The following is an 18,306-nucleotide window of genomic DNA, read 5'->3' on the forward strand; positions in this document are numbered from 1 at the left end:
ACGCAGTCTATGAGCCAGTCAGTAAAAAGATATGCAGAGATCCACGGCGAAACAATACACAAAGCGATACAGGCAATGCAAAAAGTCAGCTATGAAATGCTGGCTGCACTGTAGTTTACCGCAATCATCACCCAAACAGAGAAGACACGTTCTGGGAAGCAGAATACCTTGGCGCGCACTCCAAATTTGGCGCTGTCCACCACCGTATCCAAAATCTCTCTTCCCACGGAAGCAGCGCGCACAACGTCCATAACGCTGCCGGCGTCGAGGTACGAAACGTTCAGCGGAATAGCCTTGAACGTTTTCCCCACCCCTAGGGTGCCCTTCACAGATTCTTGAAAAAGGGCGAAACTCTGGGCGCCGCCCTCACTCTGCTGACGTTCGTACAGTAGCAGCGCCTGCGACAGCACGTACGAAACCGTGTCGTCATACGTCGTCACCACACCAAAGGAGTCGCGGTACGTCGAAATCGCCGCCCTCAGCTGAATCTCCAGTGAGCGCTCGATCGGCGACGCAGCGACAGTTTCAAACAAGAGTGGTGCAGAAGGGTACCTTGGCACCATTCTCAGTTTCAGCACGTTCAGTGGCTTCCAGAGTTCTTCATTGTAGCACTCAAACGATGTGGTAGCGATGTTGTTCGAGGCTTGGCAATTGGCAAAAAAAGATTTGTTGTTGAACATGCAGTCAACGGTAGCGAATGTATCCTGCTCACTCGGCGAAGACCGCTCACCTGACGTGGGGTTCCACACCGTGACCTTGGCTGAGCCACGCGCATCGATAGACCTGGAGACGACAAAAACCCCGACTTCGCCGTTGTGGCAAGACCCAAGAGCGCAGTAAGCATCGATACCAAACCCCAGTAAAAGAGAGCAAAGAAGGGCAGCGTGGTTGCAGTGGTAGCCTTGCCTCTGCGAAAGAAAAATAAAAGGCGATAGCCAGCTACTTTCTTCAAGGCTCAACGCCCCTATGGAGCCGGTGCCCTCGGCAGTGACGCGCAGCAGCGAGACAAAACGCGCGGCATCCTGCGGTGAGTCGAGGCCGAACTCTGCTTGTATTGGCGAAACGAAGTGGGTCAGTGGCACCATCCTTCCAGTTGACGTGGATGCAAATAGTCGTACCTTTCGATCTTTGTGTGTGGGGCGTAAACCCTGATACTCTGACCACCATCGCCGAGAGTACACGAGGAACTCGCGGTCAGCGTTGGTGACGGCAATACGCTGCTGCTCCACACGCGACACAATATCCTCCTCCTTGTACCGAATGCGCTTTTTCGACACCAACTCGAGCTGTAGATCTACAATACCTGCTGGTACCCCAGCGTTTCTGCCACAGAGTTCCACCGTGAGCCCTAGGTAACCGCTTTTTAGGACCTTTCTCCATTCTATGATATTCTCTCCCAGCAGCTCAGCGACGTTGAGCTGTGAATCTTCTCGCAGGACGGCAATGTGAAAAGGGGTTGAGACTTCGATAAGATCCGCCTCGCCAAACCCGAACCCAGTGGCGTCCACTTCAAAGAGAAACTCTTCATCAAACTTTGGTTCGGCAGAGCACGGCTTTACTGCAGAGCGGAACCTCTGGTTACCAAAGTGAGCAGCGAAGACGACAGAACGCTTGCTCACAGTCGAGGGGGCTAGGTCGAGGTTGTCTACAAAAGCGCGCCCGCCATTCACTCGAACAAGAAGGTAGTGCCGGCCATCACTCGGTACGGTGATGGAAGGTACCGCGCCTACAGTAGAACGAGACTGAATTTGGCTGACAAGCTCCTGTAATATTCCTTTTTCTTTCACAATTCGCATGATGGCGCTTGGGTTTTCGCTGGAGACGGCCTCATCGCCGTGCTCTGAGACATACGTATCAACAATGTCGCGTATAGAGTCGTAAACACCGGTCTCCTGTAGGAATGAGTGAATTGCGGACTTCATCGATTTCAAATGCTCAGGTGATACCTGGCTAGATCCTTGTAGTGAATCCATTGTCAGCTTTTCCTTTGAGCTCACTCTATGCGATCCAGGTCATTGGCAAAAACAGCATGTGTCAAGATACATATAATGGAAGCGATGAAAAGCATGGGCAGATGCAGAAGCGATCGGGGTTTTCTTACAATGATAAGCGAAAAGGAGCGACTTTATAACGCATTCGAAACACTGTGTCCAAGGCTATACTCTTATGCTGATTAAGAAGAAGCACGGCTCATGAATCAAACCGGCACCAGTAGTAGTTTTCTTTTCTGATCTTCAATCCTCATCATACTGCGCACGCGCGATAAACAAAGCATAGTTCATAAGCATCAAAAGCAACGAGTGTACCAACAGCGCCGCCCCTGGCCAGGCAACTCCTTTGTTTCCGTAGGGATCAACCGTCTTCCATATGGAAAGGCAGATGGACGTGAAGAGAAGAAGTGCTCCCACAAAGAACATGCTTTTAGCCTTTTTAATACCGTCATCGTCGTCGTCCAAGTCACTGTCTGTGCCCAGGATATACACGGGCTTCACAAGCGACAAAACGAAGGTACCAAGCAGCGCGACCAGTGTGGGTAGCCACATGAGAAAGTTGTAGGGGAGCTTGGCCTTGCTTGCCATCACAGCTCCATCCATAAAGACGAGCAAGGCGCACCCGAATACGCCCCCGGAGGCGATGATGATTGTAGATCGGTGGCGACTCATTTTAATTGCTTCCTATGTAAAGCTGACAGCAAAGCAAAAAAAGGAAGGAGGTGGGTAAAGCGTTGGCCTCAAGGACTTCGAGAGCGTTTGAGCCGGCCGAGAAGCATGAAAAACTCAAAACTGCAAGCGCCTTTCAGAGCGGCATATGTATCTATCACTCTGGAGGCAGCCCTTTTCGTGTTTTCTGCGCACAACTGCTTCGCGATGCGCTTTCGGCCTTCCCGTAAATATTGTGGGATTGAAGTGGTATTTAAGGTGCAAACGCTATCAGCTTGGAAAAGAGAAAAACTAACCAACTAGCACGTTCAACCGAGCCACTCTCTTGTTCGCATCTATTAGCTGGCGGAGTTTGATGGGATCGTCAGACATCAGGCCGTTTAGGGGCCACTGAATCCCTTGCAAAATGTCAACCTCGTCGTTCAGGTTCCACCCAATCACAGCGACGCCTCGGCTCTGGAGGTACCTCCACAGCAACGGTGAAGAGAAAAGAAATGCACCCACAGCAGCAACGACTCTTCCATATTCCCTTGCGGCATCGTTCTTCATGGTGCTTGTAAAAACCGGAATCGAGAAAACATCATAGTTTACGGAGAAGTAAGGCAGTAGCCCCGTGTAAAAGAGGAGGTACGTCTGGAAAAAATCACGAGGCCCCCCAAAAATCCGGTACCGTTTCCGAATTTCGGGCTCCCTCTCCGCAAAGTACTCGTTGATGAACTGTCGGTTCTTCGGTCGGCTGCTTCCCACGAAAGTGATGCTTTCGCGTCCGTGCGCGGCAAGCAGGTTTAGAACTAAAGCGACAAAATCTTTGCTTTCATCCTTGATGTCAATGTGCAGCGGCATAGAGGGGAACTTCTTGAGCACTTCACTCAAGAGGCAAATTCTGGTAGTGTCATCAACGGGGACGCTGTCAGACGCCTCGTACTGCTTGATGTCGCGAGTGGCAAACTCCAACTCAATAGTTCTCTTGCATTGAGGAAGTGTTTTGGAAGGGTTCTTGCCGACCACCAACTCTGAAATCGTCACCCCCGCGTACTTTGGGCCGCATGTGCGTTCAAGTGTGCGGTCATGGCACACGACAATTTGCCCATCCTTCGATTCCCTGACATCCAGCTCGATCATGTCACAAAGCCCAACCTTGGCAGCCTGCATAAATGTGTACATTGTGTTTTCCGGACCCAAGAGGGAACCACCGCGGTGAGCAATCTTGGTTATAGGGTATGAAAACTTCTTTTCCAAGAGGGATTTCTGCTTTTTGCTACGTACTGCCATCTGGAGCAAGCAAACAGAAACGGCAATATAGGCTCCAGCTGACAGAGCGACGATTGAAAGCAAGCGCATCGGAACCTACTAGAGTGTTAGCTCTTTCGAGGCGCACAAGCAAGCAGACATGAGAAACAACTAAAGTAAGGAGGAGTAAGAAGCCATTATGCAGTGCGCCACAGAGATAACAGGTCCAGAAAGAACAGAAAAAAAAAGGCACCGCCGACAATCAAGACTCGACGGACAATGCCAGAAGCAGCCATTCCCCGTTCGCAACGGCAGCTCCCACGCCGCCTTGCCGCATTCGACGCTGCTTTGATCGGCGAGCACACAGTGATCAGCTTCACCTTCTTTTGGCATTCACCAAAAACTAAACGTTCATTATAGATCACCACTGAAACCCTGATAGCTGCGAATAAAGCACACTTCTATCCCCATCCAAACCGTGTTGAAGGAGATACTGGTGGCCCCACTGAAGTGCTGCGCCAACCCAAGGGCCCTCACATGAAAAGTAAGCGAGAGAAACGCATGAAGGAGAAAAGGTGCAGTAGCCTGACACTTCTTCAGCCCCCCCCCCTCGACCAAAATGCAGCGGTGGCGGTAAACCAACAACCAAGACAGAGAGCTCGTCACTTCTCCACGCACTGGCACGCAGAGAAACCATTCACAAACCAGAAGGTTACTCTAAGCCTACTTCGCCAGTTATTCAGTTTCACCGAACAAGGAGCGGTGAAAAAATAAGCACTGGTTACCTCCATGCAGACATTTAAGAGAAACCAACCCACCAATGATATCCCCCCCCGCGCAGCCACGCCGCAACCTCCCGCGGCCATCCCGACGCGACCCTCAATGATAAGGGCCGCCCACCCCAGGCAAAAAGGCCGCGAAGAGACCCTTTTATTCATCCTTTCCCTCTCGCACCTTTCCGGCACCAGATTATCCGCGAACACAGCTGATTCTCACTTTAAAAGCCGACGCACAGAGAGCCAGTCAACATTTTTTTTTCAAAAGGTTCTTTTAAATGTAGGAAAAACACTTTAACCCGCAAAAGCACCCCACCCCGTCACCCGAGAGACATCCACCACCAAACCAAAACGCGAAAAAGAGCACACCAACGTTTCATACCGCCAGAAGTCTGCAGACACCGTCGCCATCAAAACCATTTTCACAGAAAGCACATCATGTGCCACTTTACCGCACGCAACTACATTTTCTTATACTTGCAAACACAATTCACACACATTTTTTTATCCGCTCTGTCCTGGGTGCGAAACAGAAAGGACGCCACCCTTTTCAAAAAAAGAAGCAGCCCACCTGTGCACCCCCGCCAAAAAAGTCACCCGAGGGCCCAGCAGAGAGACAGCAAACACCCGTTTACCCCACCAGCCGTCTTCAAATTTTCAACTTCAAAAGCAGAACAGTACTTACTTTCATCACACAAAGAGCCCCACAAAAACACTGAGCTGAACTCGTCTCCGCCCGGCCGGTCACAGGCCCCGTCGCGCGGCGCGAGACAGCCGTAGGCACACGAGGTGCAGCAATGCCCAGACCCGGTCATCGGTGCATGGCTTCTGCCTCGAACCTTACCCAACCCCGCCCCACAGGTCGCCCCACAGCCACGCACATTATGCTGGCCATCACCCGGGGCATCCCTCTCGGGGGGCCCAGACTCACCCCGCCCCCAGTGGGCAGTGAGGGCCGGGGGTGGGACGCGTTCGAGTCACGCCGACACTCCGCCCATCCTGTGGATGGCGAAAACGTGTGCGCGGCCGCGGGTCGCTCCGGCGCCACGCCGTCCAGCACCAGACACTGCGGGCATCGGCAGTGATACATCGCTCTGACGTCCCTACGTCACGCGCACCTGACCCTGTCACCACCAGAGGTGGTTGTGCTTTGGCTTCAATGAGAAATTGAGAGGTTTCAGAAGAGTAAGGACAAATTATATGGATGCAGATTGCTCCGTGCGAAAGTGGTCTGGACTTTTCTGTTTGCGCCCGGAGTGGTTTCAGGAGCGGTGAAGTACTTGGCGCAAAGGATGATTATGACAGTTGAAAGCGAGAGATTGTTGTGCGAGTTGCGTCTTTTCCTTACAGAGTGCCGGCTTGCTAGCCAAAAAGAAATACGGTGTGGGCGCGGGTTTTGCTTTTTGTGCAATAAGAAAAAAGCTCCGATGATCTTTTGTGTTTTGCAATTTATAAAAATGGGATGATGGCAGCTTCGAGACCAGTTTTTTTTACCACGGTAAAAGAAAGGAGTAAAGGCTGCGATATAGCTGCTGCTGCGCCTGAAAAAGTTTTTGGTATCAGTGGCGTTGTGTCCACTGAGTTTTTTTTTTTAAGATGAATGTAGGCATAAGTTTTTAGGTGAAAAACTTGTGCCGCGCTTGCGTTTGGTGTGTGCTGTTTTTCTGGGCGTCTTTTTTCTGGGCCTTTTTTTCGTGCAAAAAAGGTTGGCTGCACAATGGAAGTTTTCGCTTAGAAGCCCAAAAAAGGTATTTTTCGAGGCGCCAGTTTTATAGGAGGGGCGAATTGTTGGTCCGCCGTAGGGTAAGGGACGCACTTTTTTGATGGTGGTTAGGAAACCAACCTTGCGGGGCGTGCTCGCCGCTGGTAAAGGGTAAACGCCTCGTTGTGCTCAAAGAAAACGTTTGCAATATTCATTATTTTTTTTTTGAGATGATGGCCAGGTTGATCTTTTTGGCGGAAATATATATATATCGATTCTGTTAAGGTGTTGGTGCGGCCGTTGGCGGGCCTGTGGCGCTGGGCTGGCGCTTGCTCTCCGGGCGGGCCGTGGGTTTTCGGACGGGCGCCGCGTCGTCTGACTTGTGGTTGGGGGTAAAGTTTTTTACCGGAAGCTGAAGTGTGTGCTATTGCGTTTTGTCTCGAGGGTCATTTGCATTTGGGGTTACAGAAAAATTTTTTTTATCCGTTGGTAAGGCTAATGCCGTCCGCAAGGTCATTATGTGGCGCAGGTATGGCTTCTTTAAATGCCCAAATTGTGTGTGTCAAGGCGTGGTGGTGGGGGGTTCAAAGGACAACATCTGGGCCAGAGGCTTGGTGCCAGCCACCTGTGCTTGACGGGGTGCGTCAAATGGTTAATATGGCTATTCTTTAAGTGGGCTTCCTTTGGGAAAAGGAAAACTGCGTGGCGAAAGGGGTGGGGGTGGGGCCGCTCTCGCTGGCCGCGCCGGCGCGTACGAAGAAGGCCAAAACGAAAAAATGACGAGCTGCAGCTGTCTTGAAGGGGGGCTTCGCAGGACGAATGGGACCCTTTTCCGCTTTGGTGCTTTTCCCCGGGCGTCGGGGCTGCTTTCTAGAGGAAGCCCGGCTTTTTTTTTTGCCGCGTTGGGGTTCGGGCCGCTTTGGGGTCTCTGCCGGCCTGGTTTGGGCCCCCGGGGTGCGTGGGGGGGGGGTTAACGGGCGGCGGCCCCTAGGCGCGCGGGCTGGCGCGAACCAGAGGGCGCCCCGGGGAGGCGGCGCATTCCCAACGAGGATGCGAGAAACCCCGAAAGGGCTTTGGCTGCTAGGGGGGGGGGGGTGAAAAAGCGTTGTTGGAAGAAGGAAGCGAGTAGCAAAGTTTTCTTAGTAGTTTCGCTGGAAGCAAGGAGCAACGGAGTGCATAAGATGTGTGGTGGGATTCTTGGGTGTTGGGCATTCGTGTGGGGTGAGGGGGGGGATGTGAAATGGCGAGATGCTAAGGGTTTTTTTTTCAGTACTTTGGTGGAATGACTGGCAGGAGTAGTTCGCAGAAAATCGTCGGTCGGGTCTCAGGAGGTGAAAGAAGAGAGAGCACGCTGCGTACTATGAGCTCAAAACGCCAGGTTTGTCAAATGCGGTATAGCAAGAACCGGCAGGCTCTTTCAGACTGCGAGGAACGACGTGCAAGCGGTTTAGGTGTTTGAGTACGGCGATGTACGTGCTCATGCGTCGAGGCTTCGGTCACTATCTCAGCAAACGAGCAAGAGCCACTGAAATGCTTCATCATGCACGCGCTTGAGTTTCAGAGCGCCCCAAGGTTGCGCGCCCCTCGAAGCCCACGATGTGCGCCAATCCAAGACACTTGGGGAAGCGCTAACTACCACCAGCTGCGATTTTGGCTTGGATAGGCTTTTGTTCCGCTGATTTGGTCTGTGCAAGAAATATCACATACTTCAGTCATTGGAAGAAGGAAGTGCTTGATAATTAGTACGAGCGTCTTTGAACTTTACAGCTTATTCTTCCCAACATGTTTCCTCGAGTCTGAGTAAACTAATATATATATATATATATGTATGCATATATATATATATATATAAGGAGCACCACTTCATAACGCGAAACGGAGATGTAGGCCTCTGCTCTAGAGCGATTGGTGTGACCATGGCTCTTTTCGCGTGAAAAAAAAATCACGAACCTTTCATTTTCCACCGCTGTGTGCTTTGCTCTTTCTATTTCATTCAATTCGATGCACGCTTTTGTTTTCGATTCACTCTCTGCTCCTAGCGCATCATGCTTTGGCGCCCTTGATTCCGAGGCAGCTCCGCACACTCGGAACATCGATTTACACATTATTTTGTCGAAAAGTATATTCCAAACAGTCTCAGTTTTGGTATATGAGCATGGCTGAGCAAGAGATTAGGACTCAGAACTCATTTCCTCCTCTTTGGAAAGAGGTTGCTGGCGTCTGCAACACTGCATTTCAAAAGTTCAAAAAGCGTCCGTCCCAAAACCTATGCAAGGACTACAACAAACTCATTAGCCAGATATGCGAAGCACATGGGCTGGTTTACAACTTGACTGCATACCAGTGCTCAAACTATCCTGCCCTTGTTCGAGGTAGCAACTCTACACCTGTTGTTGGCGAAACAGTGGAAAGCACCCAAGTGCTTGTTGTTTACTACCTTCTGCGTGAGTTACTGAAGAAGCAAGTCAACAACGTAAAGTCGACGATACAGAAGGATTCGATATTATCATACTTGGACGCATATGAAAAGTACACAGCAGGGGGGAATGTTGTGAAGTCGATTTTCACGTATCTTCACTGGACCTGGCAAAAGAGAGGCCTGCCAGCTGAGCACATTATTCAGCCTACGGAAATTGTTGTCGGTCACTTGTGGATGGATGTCATTTTGACTTCCGAGTTGAAGGAGTCGTTCAGAGCGAAGGTGAACGAAATTGTCTGCCGTGTCCGATCAGGCGGCCCGACCAGCGTAGGCGAAATGGAGAGCGTCAAGCGCTTTTCTCTCAATCTTGGATGCTCTACTGACGTCCGGCTGACCCTGTATTCCTCCGTGGTCGAAGAAACGTACCTGAAAAGTCTTGCTTCCTTCTATTGCGCGAAAAGGCCTGGCTTCAAAGCGCTTGGTGTTGTTGAGTACATCAATCAATGCGTCAAGGCCGTGAAAAAGGAGGACGTATTAGCACGCTGCTTCCTGATCCGATCCTCGTACGAGCAAGTGAGCGAATCTGTTTTGCGAATTCTCATTCACGAAGAGAAAAACTATCTTTTGCCTTTCTGCAAAAAGTGCATTGATCCATCTGATGGTAACGATCCGTTGTCCAGCAAGAAATCATTGTCGGCTCTCTACGATCTACTCGGCGGTGGCGAAGAGGAGTCGTGGATGGAGGATTTGCTGACAGAAACGGTTTCGGAGTACGCTGATCGGGAGCTCAAGAAGACAAGTGATTCATCTGAGGCATCGTCCATTTTGCGAATTTTGAAGAAGGCTCAGCAAACATTTGAGATGACGATTTCCGGTATTTTTGGTCACCAACCACGTCTCATTCGGGCTGTTTACGACGGAATTCAGGCCAATTTGGCAGCACTCGAAAAGCCAACCGCTACTGAGGATAATGCAGCGAAAATTGCGAAGCGTCTCGCCAAATACGCAGCTGAAGAAATTAAGAGCATGCCCATTGATGAACTGCGTCGGACGAACAACTGGATCGCCGTCATTTACCGTCTCTGCACTAGGCAGGATGTATTTCACCTGTCTTACACTCGGTTTTTGCAAGAGCGCCTCTTGACAAATATTTTTGGCACTGTAAAGCAAAGCGAAATCGCGGTGCGTGAGGAGAGTATGCTGTCGAGTCTTCTCATCAAAGACAAGAACTTTGCCTTCATTTTCAATTGCATGCGCATGCTTAATGACGCCCGCCGAAACGACTCGAAAAGAGCAGAACGAGTGCAGGAGCTGCTGGTGAAGCCATACATATTAACGGCGTTCGCGTGGGGAGAGTCGCGCCGCTCTTCGGATATGGGCCGCAGTTCTGTTCCCTTTGAATTGCAGTCTGTCATCTCTCACGACATCGACGCCTACTCTGCGCTGCAAAACGGGCGCAAGCTGCTTTTTTCACCGGAGCACTCTGGCGCTCGTGTGAGAATGAGCGTTTCAAACAAAGCCGCGTCGTTTTCGCTCCTGGTTTCACTCCTGCAGATGCGCTACTTGCTGGTAATGAACAAAATGAGCGAATGGTCCGCTGACGAGCTGTGTTCTCAAACCCGCACAAGTCTAGAGGAGTGCAAGCGGGCGTTGACGCCTTTTGTACAAACTGGGCTGCTGCAGGAAACAGCACAACATGTGTTTAATCTGGATCCAAACATTTTAGCGTTACAGAGTGGCGAGGAGAAAATGTACGACCTCCGCTACATAGAGCTGGGGTCTCAACAGAGTAATCCGGAGAAGAACAGCTTTTTTCTGCGCGGAGAAAAATCTCATGTTTTATCGATTGAAGGTGCTGTTATGCGGCTGCTGAAAGAACTAGGCCCACTCTCACTGGATGTCATAATTAGTAAAGTTTCTGCTTCATTGGGTAAGCTATCGGTGCAGCGAAGGGACATTAAGAAGGTACTTGAGAAACTTGTTGAGCGCGAATACGTGGAGCGTAGCGAGGACAACTGTTTTTCATTTATTCCTTAAGCGTATCGTCAACACCATGGCTTTTACTTTCCTGTCTTTTGCACTTTTTACTCTTGTTTTTGACAATTGTTTTCCCCCTTTTTTTTACCACGGCGATCAGCAAAACAAAGAAAAAGTTCGTGGATCTCGGACTGTTTCTTGTTCGACTATGATCGATTTGCGTGCACCTAGCACCAAATCCCATCACAGGGTAGAACATCCTCGCCAAAGCAAAGCGTGAATTGTAGAAACTCTTTCGTTCGTACGTACTTCAAGACCAAGGTGATGGGCGACACCTCAGCGTGGTATCTGGGCCCAGTGCCCACTCTCTCTGTGGGGAAGCCAAGCAGCCCCTATTCCTGCCACTGCACAACCACCTCTGGTGGTGACAGGGTCAGGTGCGCGTGACGTAGGGACGTCAGAGCGATGTATCACTGCCGATGCCCGCAGTGTCCGGTGCTGGACGGCGTGGCGCCGGAGCGACCCGCGGCCGCGCACACGTTTTCGCCATCCACAGGATGGGCGGAGTGTCGGCGTGACTCGAACGCGTCCCACCCCCGGCCCTCACTGCCCACTGGGGGCGGGGTGAGTCTGGGCCCCCCGAGAGGGATGCCCCGGGTGATGGCCAGCATAATGTGCGTGGCTGTGGGGCGACCTGTGGGGCGGGGTTGGGTAAGGTTCGAGGAAGAAGCCATGCACCGATGACCGGGTCTGGGCATTGCTGCACCTCGTGTGCCTACGGCTGTCTCGCGCCGCGCGACGGGGCCTGTGACCGGCCGGGCAGAGATGAGCTTAGCTCTTGTTGTGTGGTGGCATGGACACGTTGAAAAAAAAATCTTTACTTTGCTCCCCTTCTGTGACTCTTTTGTCATGTGCCACTTATGCCTACATATTCGCATGAAAACGAAGGTAGGTTTGCCTCTGTGTCGTAGATCACCTTTTCTCAACTGCTGATCAAAGACATGAGCTGCTGTAGGGAGCTCGAGCACTCTCTGAACGATCTTTTGATCGATTCAGTTTCCGTGCCTTTTGACTTCCCCAACTTGTGGAAAGAAGTTGCGAGCAGGTGTGGTAGCATTTTGCAGTGGGAAACGACTTTTAGAGGCAAGGGCGCTGCACAAGACATGTGCAACACCGTGATGGATGCCTACCTCCTCGTTTACCATCTTATCTCACATCCGTGCAGCAATACACCCCTGGTGAAGGTAAACGGGAAGGAAATTTGGGAGGGCCAACAGATCATGGCTGTGTACTCCCTTCAAGGTGCAATTTTTGAGAAGCACTTGCTGAACAACGTGATGCCTGCTTTCTCTCAGGTTAGCAACGGCTCCACCATTCAGACGTATGTCCGCTCATGGCGTTCTTTTCTGGTAGCCGTCGTCAACATCAAAACCGTCTTTTCGTCGCTCGCCGACAAATGGTCTCTGCTGGGTTTGGTGGACAATCCGTTGGACAGGACGGAAGACATTGCTTTGAGGAAGTGGTCGAGCGTAGTGCTGACACCAAGGATGGTTTCCCAGCTCCGCAAAGAGCTCCGCGCACTTCTTGCAGATGAGCGTGCCGGCCACGGTGCTCCGGATCTATCCTTTGCCGTGGAAATCAAAGACGAACTGTCGATGCTTCCCGATTCAAACTACTATCGAAGTGTAGTAGAGGTGGACTATATTCGCGACATGTGCGATTACTGTTGGTCAAAAGTCCGCGGCGTCGTTGAGTCTGATCTCTTCACCTATGCAAAGCTGTGTCTGGGGCTGATTGAGGAGGAGGTGAAGCGCGCAGAAAGGTTCCTCACATCCAAGGACCACGCTGTGGATCGGCTGGTGGAAACATTGGTGGACGATCGCATATCTGCCTTCGAGCGCGGCAGGCTTTCTCAGTGGCTTGGCTCGATTGGTCAACGCGAGACAGACGAGAAACTGCAGACGGTGTTTCACCTTCTGTGGTGGAGCAAGTGTAAGGGCGCACCTCTCATGGAGGGAATGTTCAAAGAGAGCGTAGCACAGCACACATCTACTGCGCTGACTGGAACAGTACGCGCTGCAGGCGAAGGCACTGACGTGTACGCCGCCGTTATCGAGTGCTTTGCCTCTATTATTCGAAAGTACCGCGATGTCGTTATGACCATTTTCGACTACAACGGCTGCATGCTGGAGGCGATGGACGATGGGCTGCGGTGCGGCTTTACGAGTCTGCGTTCCTTTAACTACAAAAAACTTGCTGACCGGCTGGCAGCGTTCTCCAATGCAATTCTGGGGAACACAGGGTCCACGAAGCTTCGTCTCGAGGATGTGGTGAGCGTGTACTACTTTTTGCCGGACGCCGAAAACGCCGCGAAGGATGTCTTCCTCGTCTCTTACCAGAAGCATCTCGCTAAGCGACTGCTCTTGCATCACTATGACGAGGCGAGAGAGCAGCGTTCGATGGAGCAGCTGGTGCAGATTAAACAAAGCCCTATCCTCTTCTGCTGCCGAAGTATGCTGAAGGCGACCACCACGCAGAGCATCTACGTCGGCGCTTCGAGCGTGAATGGGGTGAAGGTGAATCCCGCTTTGCTCTCGAGAGGAACTTGGCCGAGCCTTCCGCACACCTTAGCGAGTTCCGGTGTATCTGATTCCGTACTGCGTCAGATCGAAGGAGCACAGCGCATCTGCAGCACGCGGCGGCATGGGCAAAGGATCGAGTTTTCGGCGCCCTACTCCTCTGCCGTGATACGGATGCTCCGACCAGCAGGGTCGACTGCGGCGGGAGACTCGGTCCAGTTGAAGGTTTCGTTCTTGCAAATGTGCATCATTGATCACTTCAACGCGAAATCGCAGTGCACTGTGCAAGAGCTATGCGAATCCCTCCAAGTATCGGAGGTGGAGTGCGCCTTTGCCTTGAATCCGTTGGTAAGTGCCACAGTTCTCAAGCTTTCGGGAGCAATGGAACCGAGCTCCATCGTATCGCTTGGCCCATGTGATAGCTCGATTGGTGATGTGATCAACGTGATGCCGCTGGAGTTTCACAGCTTCGCTCACCGCGTCGTTGTCAAATCTCACGAGCAGCGCACGCTTCAGAGCGCGGCAAAGGCCAATCCTCAAAGGATGGAGAGCCAAGTTGTGCATACGCTGAAGCAAAGTGGCTCGAAGACGGCCGAGGAGCTGATGAAATTTCTCACCTCTGCGATGCAGCCTCTCATCGTGTCGCGCGGCGAGCTGAAGCGCGTGCTGGAAAAGCTCATTGAGCGCGGTCTTCTTGTCCGAGATGACTCTCAGCGCAAGTTCGTGTACTCGCCGTAGGAACGGTGGCCTTGGACCATCGGTGGCTACCGGGTCCATGAGTCTCAGTGCCACGCACGTAGCCTTGTTAGCAGCGGAGATGCTCGTGCAGAGTGCAAGGTGCTGCAGCACACCACTTTCCCCCTTTTTTGTGAGAAGGATTGGTGAGGTTTCGATGAACTCCTGCGCTCGGTTGAGTTGGCACCTTTTTTTTTTCGCTTTGTCTGTTTCCGCTATGGCGGGAGCGGGGCACTTCGACTTTGCATTCTCTCCAAATTCGTTTGCTCCCTGCCTGAAACTACTGTTGTCATCGTTCCCGTTGTTGCGCAGTGCTACCGTGATCGAATGACATCTATTGAATTCTTCTACTTATTACTGCGAACAGTTTTCTAGCAGTGATCACCAAAGAAAGGGAGATGCTGGTGCCGACAAACAGCACCAAAAAAAGAAGGAAAACAGAGGCCGGGTGGCGCTGAGACGTTGTCTTGGGCACTTTCGCGCCTCACTGAGGCAATCGTGGCGGTGAGATGCTTTGCCAATGCTTTCCTCTGCCGTCGCGACAGAGAATCAAGAGTGCTGTGTGCGTGCTAGCTGACCCGAAGCTGTCCTTCTGAGGCAAGCTCCCTTCACGCGCACGCTCTTTTCAGCTACTAATACTCCCCTCTTCCATTTCTGCCTGCGACACTTTCCGTATCCTCGCCGGATTCCTTTGAATCTTGCTCAGCTCAGTTCTGTCTTTTTTTGCTTCCGTAAGAGGCACCACGTCAGAAATCATCCCTGAATTCTGCTGCGCGCTCCAACGGGCAGTGATACACAACATCGACGAGAAGGCTGCGCACGACCTCCTCGACAAGGGTCAAGTGTTTCTCCTGGATGTGCGAGAGACATCTGAGTACCGGCGCGAGCAACTTGACGGCGCCCATCTTTCTCCCCCTTGACCTCTCACGTAGAACAGGTTTTGAGCACGGGGGGGGGGGAGAGTAAGAACGCTACTCTCTGTGTTTACTGTTCCTTTGGAGGTTGCTTCTCGTTCGGAAGCAGTAAAGCTGTAGAGTTTCTCAAGAAGTCAAGTGCCACATGGGGCGATGTGACCGTGTACAACGTCGTCGGTGGCATGCCCGCGTGACGTATGACGGGCTATCCCGTTCTCCAGGGTAAGAAGTCCACCCTCCCCATCGTTTGGCAAGCTCATCTGAAAGCCAACGCGTTGATCCTATCCGGGCCGCCGCTCTCACATTTCTACCACCCCAGGTTCATTGTTGTCCTATTCTGCGTTAGCTGCAGCCTATTTCTCTCTGGCGCTACCGACTTTTGCGGGATAGCGTTGCTGCTTCAGAAGCTTCCGTACAACCACTGAGGGGATACAGCAAGGAAAGGCACTACAAATCTGTTGATCATCTTGCTCTCTGCTCTCCAGATAAAGCACGAACCACACAATCCTTCTCTGGGTTGTGGAAACAAAACTGACTCTTGCGTATACCTAACGCCTTCCCATTCTTTTTTTTTGTTGCCAACTTGTTGAGCGCTCGACTTATTGTTCCCAAATGAAAATCGCAACTGGAAGATCCGATGGAATAATGAGCAGCACTTTTCTCCCTTAGTGGCATACGCACTACCTCGTCTGCACACGCCAGCGCAGACTCGCTTACCAGTGGCCATCGCTCACAGGTGCGTGTCCCCTCTTTCCAACGAGACCGTAAGCCTGTGCACAAGACCCTCTTCTGTGTCAGCATTTACTCGCTAGAACGCAACGCCTCTTCCTTCTTTGTTTTCCCATCCTTTCCGCCCTCCACTTTCTGCACTCAAACTTTGCCCACCACCTACCTGGGTGCTCGTCCTTTTTCAGCGCGGTGCGTTGCATCCACACACTGTAACGCGTTGCGTCGTCGTTCTTTTACGTAGGTGCACAAGGCAATTAGCATTACGCAGCCCACAATCTTGCTGTGCTCTAGCGGAACAACATCACAGAAGAATCACTAAAGCCTTTGCTCTTTTCAAAAAGTAACTGCGTTGTATTTGTTCTTAGGTCCCTTCTCTCTCTGATGATGCCGGCCACCTCACCGCAGTATCACGGTGCAATACCCATTCTGTGGTGAAGCCGATAACCGGGAGCCTGGCCTCGGGTACGGTTGTGGTCTCTTGGTTCTGACGGACAATTTTGGGCTGGCGCCGTGCGGAAGAGACATGCGATCATGACCACGTTTGCACCAGCTCACTACACATCGTTCCGGCGATGCAACGAATCTACTCCTTCACCTACTGTTTTCTGCTTGTGCTGCGCTGCGGTGATGCTGAGTGTGACCATGAACCTAGCCTACGCTGCATGCAGTGGCGTTGAAATGGACACAAAGACGCCAAGCGGTGTTTGTGGGCCCGGTTCCCCCACATAGCCGACGTGTGGCAGAGGCAGGTGAACTGCGGTTGTGTATCTGTCTATTTGCTGACCTGTTTGTTCAACCATGAACACGTTAGAAGAAATACGTGTCCATGCCGCCACACAACAAGAGCTAAGCTCATTTCTGCCCGGCCGGTCACAGGCCCCGTCGCGCGGCGCGAGACAGCCGTAGGCACACGAGGTGCAGCAATGCCCAGACCCGGTCATCGGTGCATGGCTTCTGCCTCGAACCTTACCCAACCCCGCCCCACAGGTCGCCCCACAGCCACGCACATTATGCTGGCCATCACCCGGGGCATCCCTCTCGGGGGGGGGGGCCAGGCTCACCCCGCCCCCAGTGGGCAGTGAGGGCCGGGGGTGGGACGCGTTCGAGTCACGCCGACACTCCGCCCATCCTGTGGATGGCGAAAACGTGTGCGCGGCCGCGGGTCGCTCCGGCGCCACGCCGTCCAGCACCGGACACTGCGGGCATCGGCAGTGATACATCGCTCTGACGTCCCTACGTCACGCGCACCTGACCCTGTCACCACCAGAGGTGGTTGTGCAGTGGCAGGAATAGGGGCTGCTTGGCTTCCCCACAGAGAGAGTGGGCACTGGGCCCTGATACCACGCTGAGGTGTCACCTATGTTATCAGGGACAATGGACTTTAGGTGAGGAGCGCAATCAAGCACAGTGCAGGAAAGGTGCTGTTTAGGGTCTAGCTGTGCGAGGTAAAGAGAGGCGCGCAATCTTCACTACCTGCTCAGCTGTTTCGAGGGGGAAGAAATAGCGAAGCTGGTTTCACTGTGGCGTCTCTGATGTGGGGCGAGCTCGTGCACTCACCTCTGTCGAATGCTCAGTTGTTAGAGCACATCACAGCGCCAGGCTGCAATCAGCACTATCGAGACAACAAAAGAGCTTTACAGAGAAAAACAATATTGCGCATTTCCAACTCGCTAGTGATGATTCAAGTGGACGTCGGATGGGGCGAAGGACTGTCACCGTGCTCGCTCGTCTCCGGTTGTCAGATGACGGGTCCTTCGAGGGGCTCTTCACAGGCGATTACTCATTCGAAGTGTAGCAGCTGCCACGTGCAGCAAGTCTGGCAGGCGTTCTCAATGGCCCGACTTCCACGCTAAAAAAAGCGTTGCATTTGCTGTGGTTGGCGTCTATCCAAACCTCATCAGATACCTCCGCCCTTCTCTTTTATGAATGGCTCTCTCTCTGGTGAACCCTCTCTCTTCTTCCCACTCATGCATATCAGCGTACCGACCTTGTTGGCGCTCGTAGTACCTCGCCCTTCTTGAGCAGGCGCACCCTCTCCCTCGCCGGCAGCTCGCTTCTTCCACAATCTGCCTACTGTAACACCTGTTGATCTCGCACGCTCAATACTACTTCCGAAACCGTGTCACAACACTCGTTGAGAGGTCTGGCAAGCAGGAGCAAACAGAAGTGCCTTTTCTTCGACCTCTTTGAAAGAAAAATGACGCAAGTACCTGGCGCGACGGTGAAGCTATCCGAGATGCCTAAGGAGATGGAGAACTTTGCCATTTTCTGTGCACAGGAGGGGCTCGCGAAACTGCGAACTGCGCAGGAGCTGGCCAGCTTTATTCGAAAGGAGTTCGAAAAAAAGTATGGCCCGACGTGGAACTGCTTTGTTGGCCGGAACTTTGGTAGCTTTGTCACGCACGAAGAGGGCAACTACGTGTACTTCTACGTTGGTCAAACCGGTGTTCTGCTTTTCAAGTCGTCTTAGTGATTTTTGGCGAATGGCATAGTGCACACACACACACACACACACACACACACGTGCAGAGTGTGTTGCCAATGTCCGCGATGCCCGCGAAGTGAAGCTGCTCCGTGTGACACGT

At 52.2% G+C, this 18,306-nt stretch overlaps 6 protein-coding genes across 6 annotated transcripts; 3 read left to right on the top strand and 3 right to left on the bottom strand.

Moving 5' to 3' along the window:
• Nucleotides 1–89: 89 nt before the first annotated feature.
• Nucleotides 90–1,973, bottom strand: LINJ_28_2230 (conserved hypothetical protein; the record flags this gene model as incomplete). Its single annotated transcript, XM_001470212.1, has 1 exon — nt 90–1,973. The coding sequence occupies one exon, from the start codon at nt 1,971–1,973 to the stop codon at nt 90–92; it is 1,884 nt and encodes a 627-aa protein (XP_001470249.1).
• Nucleotides 1,974–2,234: 261 nt separating this feature from the next.
• On the bottom strand, nt 2,235–2,663 carry LINJ_28_2240 (conserved hypothetical protein; the record flags this gene model as incomplete). Its single annotated transcript, XM_001470213.1, has 1 exon — nt 2,235–2,663. The coding sequence occupies one exon, from the start codon at nt 2,661–2,663 to the stop codon at nt 2,235–2,237; it is 429 nt and encodes a 142-aa protein (XP_001470250.1).
• Nucleotides 2,664–2,951: 288 nt separating this feature from the next.
• On the bottom strand, nt 2,952–4,001 carry LINJ_28_2250 (putative glycerophosphoryl diester phosphodiesterase; the record flags this gene model as incomplete). Its single annotated transcript, XM_001470214.1, has 1 exon — nt 2,952–4,001. The coding sequence occupies one exon, from the start codon at nt 3,999–4,001 to the stop codon at nt 2,952–2,954; it is 1,050 nt and encodes a 349-aa protein (XP_001470251.1).
• Nucleotides 4,002–8,523: 4,522 nt separating this feature from the next.
• On the top strand, nt 8,524–10,824 carry LINJ_28_2260 (conserved hypothetical protein; the record flags this gene model as incomplete). Its single annotated transcript, XM_001470215.1, has 1 exon — nt 8,524–10,824. One exon carries the CDS (start codon nt 8,524–8,526, stop codon nt 10,822–10,824), a length of 2,301 nt encoding a protein of 766 aa, XP_001470252.1.
• A 1,103-nt stretch (nt 10,825–11,927) lies between these two features.
• LINJ_28_2270 (putative cullin 2) lies at nt 11,928–14,081 on the top strand (the record flags this gene model as incomplete). The annotated part of the gene is made up of 1 exon (XM_001470216.1): nt 11,928–14,081. The coding sequence occupies one exon, from the start codon at nt 11,928–11,930 to the stop codon at nt 14,079–14,081; it is 2,154 nt and encodes a 717-aa protein (XP_001470253.1).
• Nucleotides 14,082–17,918: 3,837 nt separating this feature from the next.
• LINJ_28_2280 (putative Dynein light chain LC6, flagellar outer arm) lies at nt 17,919–18,191 on the top strand (the record flags this gene model as incomplete). Its single annotated transcript, XM_001470217.1, has 1 exon — nt 17,919–18,191. The coding sequence occupies one exon, from the start codon at nt 17,919–17,921 to the stop codon at nt 18,189–18,191; it is 273 nt and encodes a 90-aa protein (XP_001470254.1).
• Nucleotides 18,192–18,306: the final 115 nt, after the last annotated feature.

This window comes from Leishmania infantum, chromosome 28 (genome assembly GCF_000002875.2).
Source record: "Leishmania infantum JPCM5 genome chromosome 28".
In the NCBI taxonomy this organism is placed as follows: domain Eukaryota; phylum Euglenozoa; class Kinetoplastea; order Trypanosomatida; family Trypanosomatidae; genus Leishmania; species Leishmania infantum.